Genomic DNA, 15,898 nt, shown 5'->3' on the forward strand with positions numbered 1-15,898 from the left:
CAACCCCACCATGTGGAAAGTCAAGCAGGCATATGCCTTGCCAATTGTTTTCCGCGCCATCACTACCTCCAACAGGCACCTGAGTCACTAATCAGTCTCTGGCCATCTGGACCACAGTCAGTGCTTTACCTTCTATACCATAGAGCTGGCTCATTCCAAATTCTAGTCACATCTCACTCTTTAGGCGGTCCTCCCTTAATCACCTTTGGTATACTTATCTATCTGTCATACAGCTTTCTATCCATGTTTACTATGTAACATTTTATTTATTTCTTTTATTTTATTTTATTCATTGTGATTGGGTAAACCCACTAGGCAAAAGCCTTTTTATAGGGGTAACTCACGAGCATTGTCTGGTTAACTGACTTCACGGCAGACAAATAAAGGCTGAGGGAATCAGATGCTGGTCTACACAATGAAGCTCTTTAAGATTTCATTGTCTTAAAATTCTTTGCTAAACTGCCCAAGCATATAGGTTTATATGTTAAAAATGAAGATCTAGTTTAGGCAGAGAGATCGAGTTTCAGAAGATAAATGAGTTAGGGATTGAAGTTTATTGAACTGCCTCTCAGAAGAAACCATCATGGTATTAGTATGACAGTAGACACTGAAGAATGAAACAGATGTAAAGGATGATAAACAATTTAATGCTATGCATTAGAGAGGCTTTCAATAAATCCTAGGGAATGGACATGCTTAATTTATGTAGCAAACCTTTCCTGATAATAGTATCAGAATGTTTATAAATTTGAATGCCTTAAGTGAGAATTTTCTAGCTCAATAAACAATTGTCTTTAAGCCCCTTTCTCAAATGATACACACAAGACAAGGTTTTTGCAGGACCAAACAATAATTTTATTAATAAATCATCTTTACTAACATCTGCATAAGGTGTAAGTATAATAACTATAAGGAACTTGCAACTTGTATAATTAACTTAACTTAGCAACAGATCCGGGGAATTATAGATTCATAAGCCGGACTAGACTTATCAGCAAGGCCATGGAATGTATCATCATGGACTTCATAAATAGAGATATAGGTGACCTACAAACCCTTGCTCTAACCCAGTTCAGCTTTGTCAAAGGTCATTCATGCCTGTTAAACCTAGTATACTTCTTCAAAAATGTGACTAGGGCCACAGATGAGGGCAAATCTGTGCACACAGCATATCAGGACTAGGCAAAGGCCTTTGACACAATCCCCCAGTTAGGCATTATTGACAAACTCACCCACTTAAATGTCAACCCCTTTGTTTTTAGGTGGATTGCAAATTGACTCACTAACTGTACACATGTCATCAAAATGGGTGACTTCATCTCAACCAGCAGACCTGTCACTAGGTGGGTTCCACAAGTGTCACTACTGGGCCTCCTTTTGTTTAATACTTACTTCTCGGAAGTTCAGGAAAAAACAGAATGGCTGTGGCTGACCAAGTTTGCTGACAACTGCAAGCTTGGCATGATCGTTGACTCTCCAAATGATGTCAGTGTACTCCAAGAGGGGCTTACACAAACCAACGATTGGTGCCAAAGCCATGGACTCAAACTAAATGCAAAAAAAATGCATCATCATCCCCTTTGGTAAAAGTAATGTCCCTACTAACTGTCAAATAAACAGCAGTACCTTAAGTACAAATGCTGTAGAGAGGGATTTGGGCACACAAGTAGACTGTGAGCTAAACTTTGACCACTATGTGTCCACTGTAGTAAGAAAGCCATTCTGTGTTGCACATTTGATTAGCAAAGGCATAGCCTCAAGAGTAAAAGAGGTTATAAACCCCCTGTACTCATCCCTATATCAGGCCCATAATTTAGTATAACTCCCCCTTTGGTATGTACCATACCAGGCACCTGCAGCAACTGGAGAGATCCCAAAGATTTTATACTAGGAAGCTCCATGGTCTTCAACACATGCCTTACACAGACAGACTGAAGCCTTTGTCACTACTCTTTAGAATATTAGGCTGCTTAGGGGAGGCGCGTGCCTGGCTTACAAAGCAATCTCTGACCCCAACCTGATGAAGTTGCTATACATCCGTAAGTCAAATGGGACTAGAATTACCCAATCCAGTGACCTAACTCTGACCTGTGACTTAAACAGGAAATGCTGGAGTGAGAAATACATCTCACAGAGATTGCCACTTCTCCAGAATAGGCTACCAATTCATGTTAAGCAGAACACCTCTAGGACTCTGTTCAAAAGGACCCTGGATGAATGTATGGGAAGCTGCAAATTCTTGTCAGGAATAGCTCCCACATCCCTCTTGGACATGGGCAGTCAATACTAATAATAATCATATGCTTTGACTAGACTTTTTTTCTTGAAATATAATGGGTGTAATAGGCTAGACTTAAAACAACCCTCGGGTTAATAGCCTAGTAACCTCCTATGAACCTATGAATCTATGAACCAATACTACCATGGACTTGTTATTGTGTGGCATGTAATAACGCCCTCCTGATGGCCTATAAACTGATTTGATTACACCATCCATAAACCAGTAAATCCTGCCACTGCATGTGCAGCACGATTGTAAACTGAATTATTTAATTATCAAATACCCAGGCAAGTAAAAAAAAGGGGAAAGTGTCAATAAAAGGAGAGGGGGTTGAAGCCATAAAGATCCACCCAAGGAGACAGAAGCATAACTGGCTCAACCAGCACCCTACCTTCTCAACCCTTCAAATAAAAAGCAAAAAATAAAGCACTTTACTCTAATAAGCTGAAGGTTACATTGTAGCCATTGATTTCTTACAGCCAGATTGATGTCTCCCCCAGTCCTCCCATTAAAAAGCCAAGCCATTCATTCTACTCATACACTTACAAGGTAGCCATATGCACAACACCCCTCTCCTCCTGCCCTCCTGCCCCAGCCATTCAGGTCCCATTTCTATGTCATGCCCTTCAGCCCTAATTCCACTCATTTTATCTAAGAAAAAAATAATTTCTTCTTTTAACCGGTAGCAAACTGCTAGCTATAAATGTAGCAAACAGTTGCTACAATTTATACCCTGCCTGCAGGGATCACTACAGTGCTCAGTTTTTAGGGTTTTTTTTTATTTATTTTTTTAAAGAGCAATTTTTACTTTTAAACTGTAGCAAGCTGCTTGCTACAATTTAGATCACTCACACAGCATGAAAGTGCTCAGGTCTGACCACAAATGCAATACTGGATTTTAAAGGCTGGCATTGCATAAAAGAGAGATTCAGAAAGGCTGACTGTGCCCTTCCCCAATGCTTTGCACTCAGGGCAGTGCCACTCTCACTTCATCCTAGCTAAAGTGCTGTGAGAAGGTGTCCACGTGACAGGAGGCATTTTTTAACACTGCCTGCCAAAGTGACCACTGCTGTGAGGAGAAATACCTGGGAGTAGAGTGAGGCAAGCTGCCTTGCTCTGAACTTGCAAGATGCTATTGTCACTAAGCCCTATTCAGTGATACACAGAAGATAAGGTTGTTGCAGGAGCAACTAATAAATGCATTAATAAACAAATCTTGTTAATGTACATCTGTATAATTTATAAGTATAATAACCATAAACAACTTGCAACTTTTATAATAACTGCTACTAGTACAGTCAAGGGCCGTCTGGTGGTGTGACAAAAAACCCTTCTCAATAGTCTTTAAACTGATATGACTACAACATCCATAAACCAAGAAATCCTGCATGTGCAGTGCTGTTATAAACTGAGTTCTTTAGTTATCAGATACCATGCAGGAAAAAAGGGGGGCTGAGACCAAAATAAACCCACCCTCCAGACTGCAATTTGCCTGTTCCCTTTTTGTTCTAAATTATTTTAATGAATGAAACTAATAAATGCTGTAAATAAGCAATGCAAAAGGCCTTACAGCTAATATGTGTGCCAATCAAAGAAAATGTCATTTCAGGCTGGAATTGTTTTCTTCTGGCTTAAAAAGTTTTCCTTTAAGTACAAGGCTAAAATTCAGTTGAATACACGCACACCAACTTAAGAGAAATTAATCCCATCTTTTTTGTACCAGATAATGTATTTAACAAATAGTTTCTGGGTTTTACTAATGATATGCCAAGCAATGGCCCTGCTCTTACCACTCTATGATTAACCAGCCTTCTGGCTTTTTTTATTGCTCATTGGTTGAGTGCTCCTATACAGTTTAGTGTGGAAACCATTGCTGAATGAAAAGAATACCCTCGCAAGAACGGCAATTGCAACGGCCCCATAAACCTCAAACTCAATTCAAAAAAGAGAGGGCCAGCACAGAGTGTGGAAAAAAATACAATTTATTGGTTCATAGGCTGAAAGGCACAGAAGTCAAAAACACCAACACATAAGGGGTACAGGTTGATAAAAAGCCCCAATCCCCAAAAAACAAACCAGTTTCGGCTTTATCAGCCTTTGGCTGATAAAGCTGAAACCAGTTTGCTTTTTGGGGCTTGGGGCTTGGGACTTTTTATCAACCAGTTCCGGCTTTATCAGCCTTTGGCTGGTAAAGCTGAAACCAGTTTGCTTTTTGGGGCTTGGGGCTTTTTATCAACCTGTACCCCTTATGTGTTGGTGTTTTTGACTTCTGTGCCTTTGAGCCTATGAACCAATAAATTGTCATTTTTTCCACACATTGTGCTGGCCCTCTCTTTTTTGAATTGGGAACCATTGCTGACCAAGCTACCAGTGTGTAAGGGTAAGTCTGTCTGATCGTTGCTAACTCTCATAGGATATGTAATATAAGTTGTCCCTTGGGTGTCAATATTAGATCATTCCCTCCAGCATGAAAGATGATTTTGTGAAAAAATCATGTATGTTGAAAAGATTGTGAAAGATGCTGACCCCATCATCATCCAGGGATTCATTTTCAAATTACTTCAAATTAGCCTTGATTTAGCCTGAGATTCATGTCACTGGACTGGATTAAAGCCCTGGACTAGGCTTAAGAAATCAAGGAGTATCCCAGGATCAGGATGGCCCTTATTCTTGGAAGTAAATTATTTTTTTTTAATTAGTTGTGTTTGGACTGACATATGCATCTCAAGTAGAAGCCCACCTGCCTAATACTTTGATAACTTCTGTGGACTGGCCTGAAGTAGTTGTATCAGAAGATGTGCCTACTCTGAATGAGTGTGGGGTGTATGGGTTGGGGCAAATGCCTAAGGGAGTTAAGACTTGCCTTAGCTGGTTAGAGAGATCGTTGTTATTAACGTTATGGCCTTCATTGGTGATAAATACAGAATTTTTGATGTTTGGGTGTTGGATTATTTCCCTGAGAGTTCTGCCCCATGCCACTGGCAGTGAGAGGGTCATTGCTTCTCTGTAAAGTAACTTGATGGCCATGGCTCAACTGGTCTGTTTGGGATCTAGTAATCCAGATTAAGAATGCAACCTCTGTAAAAACAGATCTAACCATATACAGCTTTCAGTCAATCCCCTGACTCTGAAAGCACCAAAGCAATGCAAAAAGGATAATGTAGATCAAAGGCAATAACTTTAATAAGAGTCAGATACGGAATCTAGACTAAGCAAAATGGAGCTCAATAATGCTGAACCTACAGGTTGCCTTCTGTTATGTTCCATGACCCACCCTTTAAACAATGTTTAGTGATGTCAGGAACATCAAATAAACTTAAAGATGATACGTAGATTCTGATCATGGTTAACGTGAGGTCCTTATGATTCCAGTGATGGAGGTAGTATAGAATAGTATGGAAAGACCACTGTCTGTCCTGGATTTCTAAGCTGCTGAAAAATTGACTGAAATGTTTAATTGGTATGGAGTATGCTACATTTTTGTTTTTAGCCCATGAATATGAATTCCAAAACCATGTTTTTATCCTTCTCCAATCATCCAAATTATTTCTGGAATTAGGGTGGGGAGTAAATCTGATTATGGAACCAATTTGTTAACCTATGAACCTGCTCTCAAGAAAGTGCATTAGCTAATTTGCTTTTAGATCCATTAATGTTTTCTGTTGTAAAAAACACTTTGAGTAGGCCTTCTATTTTTTCTTCAGACAGGGGATACCTATTGACCTGTATAAGCTGATGAAAGACTGAGGGCCTTCATTGATTTGAGCTTTCAATATCTCCCATAATTAAAATATCACCAATGCATTGCACCCTGAGGAAAGACGGATTCAACTGCTTCCAATTCCAAAGCAAGGTCATGATGAAACAGTCAAACACAGAACAAGTCACAGAGCACCCCTTCAGTATAGCTGTGTCAAAAATGTACATGGCATTGAATTTCATGCCTAGCATGTGCAGTCTTGGGGCAGATAGGGAGAAGATGAAAAGCAGATTGTATGTCTACGTTTGCAATCTGTGGCTCTCTTATTCCTTTTATGATGGGAACATCACCATCTAGTGGTGAATAATGAACTCTGGAGTATTTCTTAATCAATGTTATCATTTACCAATGGTCCCTCTGTGTGTGATAGCTGGTTGATTAAACAGAGGTGAAGTAATGAATGGTCAAAGGGGGGAAGCCTAAATGGACCCTTGATCTATCCTTGGTATATTTCCTTGTAGATGAGCTGCTGAGTTATATTTTCCTTCCCATTTATTGATGTTAATTGTTTTCATTTTGGGAGTATGATTTGGGTGTTAGATCTAATGGTAAACCCATTACGGAAGCCTTCAGTAATAAAATTGGCACATTGTTTGGTCTGGGTAGCTCTTTAGGATTTGACTGAGTACTACTACTTTAATTTGAGAATGGCTCCACTTAGGCTTATCTGAATTTGCAAAATCGGTAAGCTCTGTTGGAGTCACAAAAAGATGTTTTTTCCCCTGTCTGGTGTTGGCTACAAATTAATTTGGTTTCTGTTTTGAATATGAATTAAACCGTGGGAACCTTGTATGCTCTTTGCACCAACATCTTATGACAGGGTGTTGCCCTCCAAAAATGTTGTAAATTTGAGGGATCCTGTCTGCAGGCCAGCCAAAGTTGCTGGAAAAGAAAGCCAAATAGGATTTGCTATTAGTGAGAGAGTGTTCATTTGCTGACTGTATTCATTATTTTGTTTGTCTACCATAACACAGAACCAAGTGCTGGCATGGCGTATGCCCCATTTTAATTGCCTGTGTTTTGCTATTAGTTTCCTAAACCTTTGGTCATAGTGGTGCCATGACATTCTCATTTTTAGGACATGGTCCTCCCTTACAATAAGAAAATAACCTAGTAAAGGAATAGACAAAGAAGGATGCTCTTCTATGACCACCAACAGATATATAAATGTATATTTGTATAAACCCAACAACCCAGTTATCTGAAGATATTACCTTTGAATTTTTGGGTCACTGTCTACCCAGCACAACTAGGATTTCTATAAGCTCTTTGGACCCCTTGGTTCAGTGTCCATGATCCTCTGTATTCACTCTGCATCAAAATGTTTGGAGATATCTATAAAATCACCTTTCCAAATCATTTCTTTCACAGCATGTGATATATGAGCTGTGATCTCTGAGCCCAGCATTTTGTTTTCAAGGTTATCCATGTTGTTTGCATTACTATTGCTATATTAAAGTACTGATAAGGGAATCCCTCTATCAGAGGACACTGCTGGTAGTGACGGAGATGATGTCTCCCTGTTTACTGCGTTGGGCAACAGATATCTGTTCTCACTGGTTGAACTATGATCCAAAGAGGTATTATTGTTCCTGCCTATTATATGAGCTAATCTGACCTAGTATTCCTCATTAAGTGCTTTAATAATGGTCTCTAAATATTTACCTATGTCTCCCAAATGATCATTCCCTTGATTAACAGGTGTTCCTTATGTGTCTGTACCTGTAAAAATATGCTAAAATTTGCCTCTGGGATCATTAACTGTTGCTTTTTCCTACACTTCCTTCATGGCCTCATTGGTTTGACCTATTGATCTCATCATATTAACCTGTGTACTTTCAGTTGCTAGGTTATTCCATTCAGCTGAATATTCCTCACAGAACAATCAAGTTTTCTCCGTAAGTCAGTTCCATATTTGTTTAAGGTCTTCCATTAAAGCTATGATGCAAATCCCAAAAAGAAAATAAGTGTTAGCAAAGTACTATAAAGCATGCATTTATATATATATATATATATATATATATATATATATATATAGATAGATAGATAGATATAGACGGATAGGTAGATATCATGAGTTAAATTGCTGCCCTGTTAGGCTTAAAAACTTAGCAATATTCTGTTTATTTTTTATATATATCGAAAATTTGGTTGAGAGGTGGGATTAGTTTGCAGTCATAATGCAAAGCTGACTTGATTGTTTTCAAAACCAACATGAAAAAGCAGGATATGTCTGAACACAGCTTTATTCCAAAAAAGACTGGATTAGCGCTTTTGTTTACTAAACTTAAAACTTCATCAGATCTTCATTAGCATTTACTGCTTCTTGACTTGATTGTTTTCTTCTGTATGTTTTTATGTACTTTGAAAACTGATGTGGAAGAAAACAATACATATGTTTGTGTGTGTGTGTGTGTGTGTGTGTGTGTGTGTGTGTGTATATATATATATATATATATATATATATATATATATATATATGTGTGTGTGTGTGTGTGTGAGTGCGTGTCTGTACATATATATATATATATATATATATATATGTGTGTGTGTGTGTGTGTGTGTGTGTGTGTGTGTGTGTGTGTGTGTGTGTAAGCATGTAGTTTGGAAGCTCAAACTTTCAAAACTTCGAACTTCATATAGTAGAGTCCGTAACATGAAAGTTTTGACACTTCAAAACGTCAATAAAAAATAAATAAATAAAAACTATTTTTGTTTTACGTTTATGCAGGAGGGCAAGCCCCCCCTGCACCACCCACACTCCCTGCTAATTAAATATACCAACTCTGAGATTGGACTACATTGAAGAGAATGGTAAATTTCCTGTTATGCACTGTACAGCAATCCCCAATTAGTCTTATGGTCTCAACCATATGAAACTTCGAGCCTCCAAATAGACCCATATGTACACACATGGTTGCTTGTTATAGGTTCATAGGTTGGTACTAGGCTATTGGCCCTAGGGCCTATACAAGCCTAGCCATAACAATACCCTGGATATTTCTTCCCACAATATTTACTTCCCTGGACCCCGGTCAAGCAGGGCGACTGAGCCCCAGGGGTTAATTTCCTATCTCCCATTCAATTGTCAAAGTTCCTTTTGAAGATGGCCAAGGAGACACTCTGCTTGACATGTATAGGCAGTCTATTCCAGAGTATGGGGAGTCTCTGGGTCAGGAACCTCTCTTTCCAGCATGTTTTGTTCATTGTGATGACAAGGTTTAGATCCCTGGAGCGTGTGGCTCTGAGGGATTGGGATTTCTTTAAGTGGAGCATGTCCAACAGCTCAAGGTTTGTCATGGCCTTGCATGGTAAGCAGAGATTGCCTCTGAGTAGACAATATGCCACAGAGTATAACTGGAGTTTTTTTTTTTAGACTGTCAGCATAGGGCATCTGCTTTAGGCCTGTGATTCTTTTAGTGAGGTATTTGTGGCCTTTCCAGCTGTTACAGATGTCTTGTGAGGTACATACCAAATGGGGCATTGTACTCTATAATGGGTCTAATGAGGGATGAGTACAGTGGGACAATGACCTTTTTTCTGGATGAAAAGCCCTGAGTGATGAGGTGCGCCTCATAGAAGGATCTCCTGACTGTTGTGGCAATGTGGTTATCGAAGGTGAGACCACTGTCCACCTGTGTCCCTAAGCCTCTCAACACAATGTTGTTATGCAATCAGGATCATCAGTAATATCACAATGAATTGCAACTATTCTTTGTTTTGACAAGCTGCTTCTTCAGATAAAACAAAATGTAAAATTTCTCAAAATGCTCGAGCATTTCAGCACTGCAAAAAAATCTTTCCAGCCAGACTAGGTCATGGGTCATTACCAATAATGGTATAACTGTGCAAGTTAGTTATCTTACAGCAACAGAGAACACAGACAAACCAATCAAGCACAACTAACTGCATGACGATTCCAATTACACCTTAACAGTCAAGCCTGAGACTGGGTTACTTGAGCAGAAACTCTGACAGACAATGTAAGAGGAAGTGAACAATGCACAACTCTCAACTGCAACACACTAATGAAGTACAACTAACAGTTTGGAACACTTAATGAAGCATTCCAAACAGAATACTCCAGTATTAAAAAAATAAAAGCTTAACCAATGGCCTCAAATGGTGAACAAAAGTTTCCAACCCTTCAGAAAATCTCTTTATTGAATTCTACACATATGTAATTTTTAGATCTCTGTACATTACAGGGCACAAAAAAATACCCCAGATTTCTTTCATCATATTTTTGGTCTTCCCATCATAAAATTTGTTCTTTTCTGGTAAATCATAACAGATTTGAGTTTCAGACTTCATATCCACCAGAGAATACATTCTAAACCAAAGCCTGTAATTCTCAACTTTCTAAAGTTTATTAAGAGGAATATTTAACCTTTGTTCCCAGAGTTGAGCCTTTTTTAGCTTGTCCACATTTCTTGGACAAAAAAGTTGAGAGGTATGAAAATGCAGAGAAGGTTGTCTGCCAATATAGCACAGTACATAACCTAGTATAAGCAGAACATGGCAAAGCTATGTGGCCATTCCCCAGATCCATCCATGCCAAATGATAAACAGTGTAGTGGTTACCTTACATTCTGCACCAATCCTAAAAAGGGTAAACAAAAAAATAGGCAAACCCATGTCAACAAAAACATCACCTTCATCTACCAAAAAATTATTGCTCAGTCCAGTAAACTTTTCCAGTTTGTGCCTCAATTCTGTTCATACTCAAAGAACTACAAGTGTAAAACTGTTACAAGAGAACAGTACCACTTGGCCTACAGAGAACATTGGATAATTGATATCATATGTAACAAACCCACCACAGGCCAAAAAATACAATCTCTGTGCATAAAGGAATGCTGTAAATTCTTACCCCAAGAAAACAAAATAGTTAAACAGTAAATACTATCTACACTCTGATGTAGTGCGTGCATGTCACATGCATAAATACTGTATACTGTAATATGCATGCACATATGTGTGCGTAAACATAATGCACACAGACATGCAAATGCACTAGTAACATAGAATAAATTGTATACAGCAACAATAAAGAGATGTTTTTGAAGCTGTTACAGAAAACCCTTGTTCTGTCTCAACAATCACCAAAAATATTAATCTGCCGATGGTCGTCCGAGATTATATCTAATCAGCAAGGGGGTTCCTACATTTTCCTAACAAGTTCTTGCACTCTTTGGTGTGTATATATATATATATATATATATATATATATATATATATATATATATATATTTTTTTTTTTTTTTTTTAATTATTGTTATTTTAAGCCTGCTGTTGAACCACTGCTTCATACGCTCCCCTTTCCATTTCCTTGTTTTTTAATGAGACCAATGAGGAACAGAAGAGAGAAATGCAACAAAACTGTTGAGGCCACCGAGGAACTGAATGACTGGGATGCTGGAGTTGTGAGGTCAAACTCAAAATAATAAAACTGAATGTCAAGGAATCAGTGGTTGTCTGCAGGCTGGCCATTGTGACAGCAAGAGGCAAGAAATCAAGCAAAGAATGAAAATTATATGCCAAGTAACTACCTACAATGGCTACCAAAACACATTAGATGAAGCTGAATCTATTTCTTCTTTTAACTTTCTCTATCATTATTAACATTGCCTTCCAAAGTGACCGTTGCTGCAAGGAGAAAAGTAATATTAGAGAACAGTGCAAGCTCTCCAAATTCCCAGGAATTCTGGGCTCGCAAGGTGCTAATGTTCATGTATGGAATGTTTCAAGTTTTATTAGCTGTAGAACAGAGTTTTAGTCATTGCTTGGTTAAAAATTAACTGATATATCCAACAAAGATTATACTTAAGCTATATTGATAAAGAAAAATAAAGAAAATAAATTTGGGTTGGCAAGCATACTTACATCAGTTATGTGCATCTTGACAACTGACATTCTCTCAACTGGTTCATCTTTTAATTCTGTAGAAAACTTTTCTTCCCAGAGTCTCTAAAGCATTTTATGATTTAAAAATATCCTGAAATGCACAGATTTAATAACATTTATGTTTGTGTCTACATACTTAACTTATCTTGACTGCACTAGTATTATAAAAACTAAATCACAGTTTAAAAATGTATGCTTGGGTTGGTGTGTTTATTTGTAATAAAAAGTTTATTGAAAGACACGACACTCACTGTCTTAATTTCTTGCTTCAACAGAGCGTGTAACCGAAGTGAAAACAGACATCTTTGTCACAAGCTTTGGGCCAGTATCTGATCATGAGATGGTAAGTAAACACTTCCATAAACAAACATAAACAAATGTCATTGTAAGCAATTATTTTGTCAGTTAAGTATGTGCTCATGTTACATTTACATTTTTAGTAGAAAGATAGACAACTCCAGACTAACGATTAAAACCACAAATAATAGTGAATGTCAGGAGGCCACAAGTATGTATTTTCATTGTCATACACAACTACTGCTGTTCCTGCAGATACGTATTTTAAGAGAGGTATACAGAGTATTGGTGGACAACTTATTCTGTGGAACTATATATTGTTTACAGTCTTAACACTGTAAAACTCTAAACATAGAAATTAAGTATTCCAAATAAGTACACAAGCTGTTATTTATGCAAGTGTTAATTCCTGATGTATTCTTTTACTAAAACGTTGAATCGTGCAGGAATATTGCTGTAAGTAATGGGAAAAATGAATCTGTTGAAGTGTATGTATTCTTAATATTTGTGTGAGTGTGTGAACAATGTTAAATATACACTTGCATCAATGGAAATGTGTCTATGCGCTCAAGTACTTGTGTGTTTCTGAAAGTGATAATGTGTTTACATTTATGTAAATAGTACATATTTAGTTTCTTGGAGTAACTTAATATGGGATGGCCATAAAAGGCCTAATTCATCTTATTTCTTATTTGAGATGTACTTTGTATAACATATTCTACTTAATCCAGTTTCACAAATCAGAAAATGCTGCTGTATTGTGTACGACTTTCAAGAACCTTGCATGTTAGTGGAAGTGGCATTTCATCCACTGCTATAATACTGCTGCCAAATGATTCCTGTTCTGTAGAACAATCCTTTTTAGACTGGAATATTTGCTTTTGCTTAAATCATAAAGACTTGTACTGGAAAACATAAGCTTTACCATAGTTAATCAAACAATGTTTAAACAGCTGCATCTTAACTGCAGTTTTGGCACTAAGCAATCTACTTTTTTTTCATTCTTGGGGGGGGGGGTCTGTAAACTGTGCTATTATTATACAAAGCACCAAATAACACAAATCACACTTCGTTTTATTCACTCCCTGTAATACTACAGGAGTTCCTAACTTTTAAAACTATTCTGTGATAGGAGTATAACAAAAAAAAAAAACATCTCTCCAGCTACATAACTATTAACTTCAGTACAGGAGTACATTCAAGTATCAGAAGAACTCTAATTAAATTTGTGGATATTAAGGCTGGAAAAACACGTCAAACCAGTCAGTAAGGAAAATCAAACTCTACTTTTGCACTATTTTTAACAATTACATTTTTATTCAAGATTTTCATATGAAGTGGCAGATAAGAACACAAGACTGAGGTCAAAAACATCACATCAGAGGAAAACAGTGAATGTAACATGAGAGAATATCGACATTCTTTTTAACAACATATATAAAGTCCATATTAAAACTGCAAATGTGCACACACACACACACACACACACACACACACACACACACACACACACACACACACACACACACACATACATGCGTGCACACAAATTTATGGATCTCTGATATAATGCTGAAAACACAGATGTTCAAATTGTACATTATTATTGAAACACATAACTTTGAAAAAAAGCCATGCCCCCAGACCCTCTACATCTTATATATACTAATGTCAAAACTGGACTACAGCAGGGAAAGAGAAAACTTTCCCTTCTGAATGCTGTGTCTGTCAACGACTAATCCACCCTTCTCAGCCAGACCCATTCTTTCCTGTCTCAAATCTGAATAAGAAGGCCATGATATAAAAGGGTCTACATTACGACGTTGAATGATAAAAAGAGCAAACTCTCTTTTATCGAACTCTAAAAGTCAAAAGCAGGGAAAAAAATCGCTGGGCCTTTTTCGGGACTTTGCCATTTCCTCCACTGTGGTGTGTTCTCGGAGTTGATATATTTAAGTAGGGGAGTGTGGGGGTATAGCACCCAAACATCATGAGGTTTGTGGGGCAAAGCCCCCACTTTATTTTGTGTTTGGATTTTTTTTTTTTTTTTTTTTTTTGGTGGAGCAGCAATTGTTTCCCCTGGGGAAGAAAAATTGCTGTTCTCTGTGTTCAACATTTACTGCTTTCAGTTTTTAGTGTTCAATCACTCTTTTTTTTATTTAACATAATGATATAGACCCAATATAAACTGTTGTTTATTTTACTGCTAGCATTGCTGTAATGCAGGTATATATAATATTGCCCTAACATCACTCCAGGGTGTGGAAAATGTAACCCACAAAACTGACGGCACTATGACTTCCCTTATGAGCTGTTAATCGAATTTGGGTTGTCTGAGCCATAATCAGGGTTTAGTCTATCTGTTTCAATGGAGCTGTCTAAACCACAGATATATTAACAGTACAACACATATAGCTGGTACAGGAATTCCAAGGACCACAGTGGGTGTATGATAAAAAGCACCATGATGGTAATCAACAAAAATGAGATCATTTACATAAGTGTAGTTTCAATTATCATTATAGTATACTCGGTGCAGCATGCTAAGGTGATTTTAGACCATAACTGAGGAAATTTATTAACGACTTAAAGAAACGGCTGTGTGAATTTCCTAGAAGAAAGTGCAGATTTTATAAAACTATGAAAAAGAAATCATTGGCTTTATTCCAATATTATAATCCCCCAAATCATTACCCTGTAAGAGATTGATTTTATTACATGATTGTTCTCCACTGGAATATATAGAATCAGGATCACCAGCAATATATTAATAAACTACAGCATTCAAAATTATATTAAAATGTATATATATATATATATATATATATATATATATATATATATATATCCATATATATATATATTGTGTGTGTGTGAATTATGTATGCATTTTGTATATGTGGATCTACTTTTGAAGCTCAAACTTTCTGAAGGTCAGACTGCACTACACAAGCCTCCCTGCAGCCCCACAACCCGAGATTGCACTACAGTGAAGAGACTGGTAAATTTATCATTCCGTGTTGTATAACAATCTCCATTTAAACCATTCAAACAGATATGACCAGATACAATAAATAGATTAATATGAACAAAAGCTATGAAAAACATAAATAGTCGAAGTGTTTTCAAAAATATTCCATGCTGGTGAATCAGTTTTACTCATAGCAGCTAATATTTGAAGAGTCAGGTATGTTGTAGCATGAACTGCTGATTTAGAAAAAATCATACCTTTTTTCTTGTAGTAAAAACAATCAATACAATCAAGGTATTCAATAATTTTAAGAGTATTAGAATAATACTTCTAATTTCTTTCTTACCAAGTTATATAGAAAGTAAATACGAAAACCATATTTTAACTTTTTATTATTTATCCAGAAATGTTTAAAAAGTTTTGTAATTGCAGTTTTTATTAAATTCTGTACCTGGGTGGCACTGACATTGATAATCCAAACATGCAGCAAAATTGCCTTAGAAATGAAAACATCAGTTAACATATGGTGCACGCATTTATAATTTATTATTGAAACATTACAGACCCAAGTGTTTATTGTTGATGTTAATGTTTTTTTAGCAGTTAAATGAACCTGCAAAACAGTCACTGCATTTAAATTTTACATAATGAAGCCTTGGAAAATGATCCAGGGTGTCAAGGA

At 37.0% G+C, this 15,898-nt stretch overlaps 1 protein-coding gene across 1 annotated transcript in view; it reads left to right on the forward strand.

Annotated features, from left to right (window-relative positions):
- Nucleotides 1-15,898, forward strand: part of LOC122800042 (gamma-aminobutyric acid receptor subunit alpha-1) — a 742,598-nt gene that overhangs the window by 224,056 nt on the left and 502,644 nt on the right. Inside the window, exon 4 of the mRNA XM_044069521.1 lies at nt 12,224-12,291. Coding sequence (XP_043925456.1) covers nt 12,224-12,291 — 68 coding nt within the window. The remainder of the gene's footprint in view (nt 1-12,223; nt 12,292-15,898) is intronic.

This window comes from Protopterus annectens, chromosome 4.part0 (assembly GCF_019279795.1).
Source record: "Protopterus annectens isolate FY-2018-M chromosome 4.part0, PAN1.0, whole genome shotgun sequence".
In the NCBI taxonomy this organism is placed as follows: Eukaryota; Metazoa; Chordata; order Ceratodontiformes; family Protopteridae; genus Protopterus; species Protopterus annectens.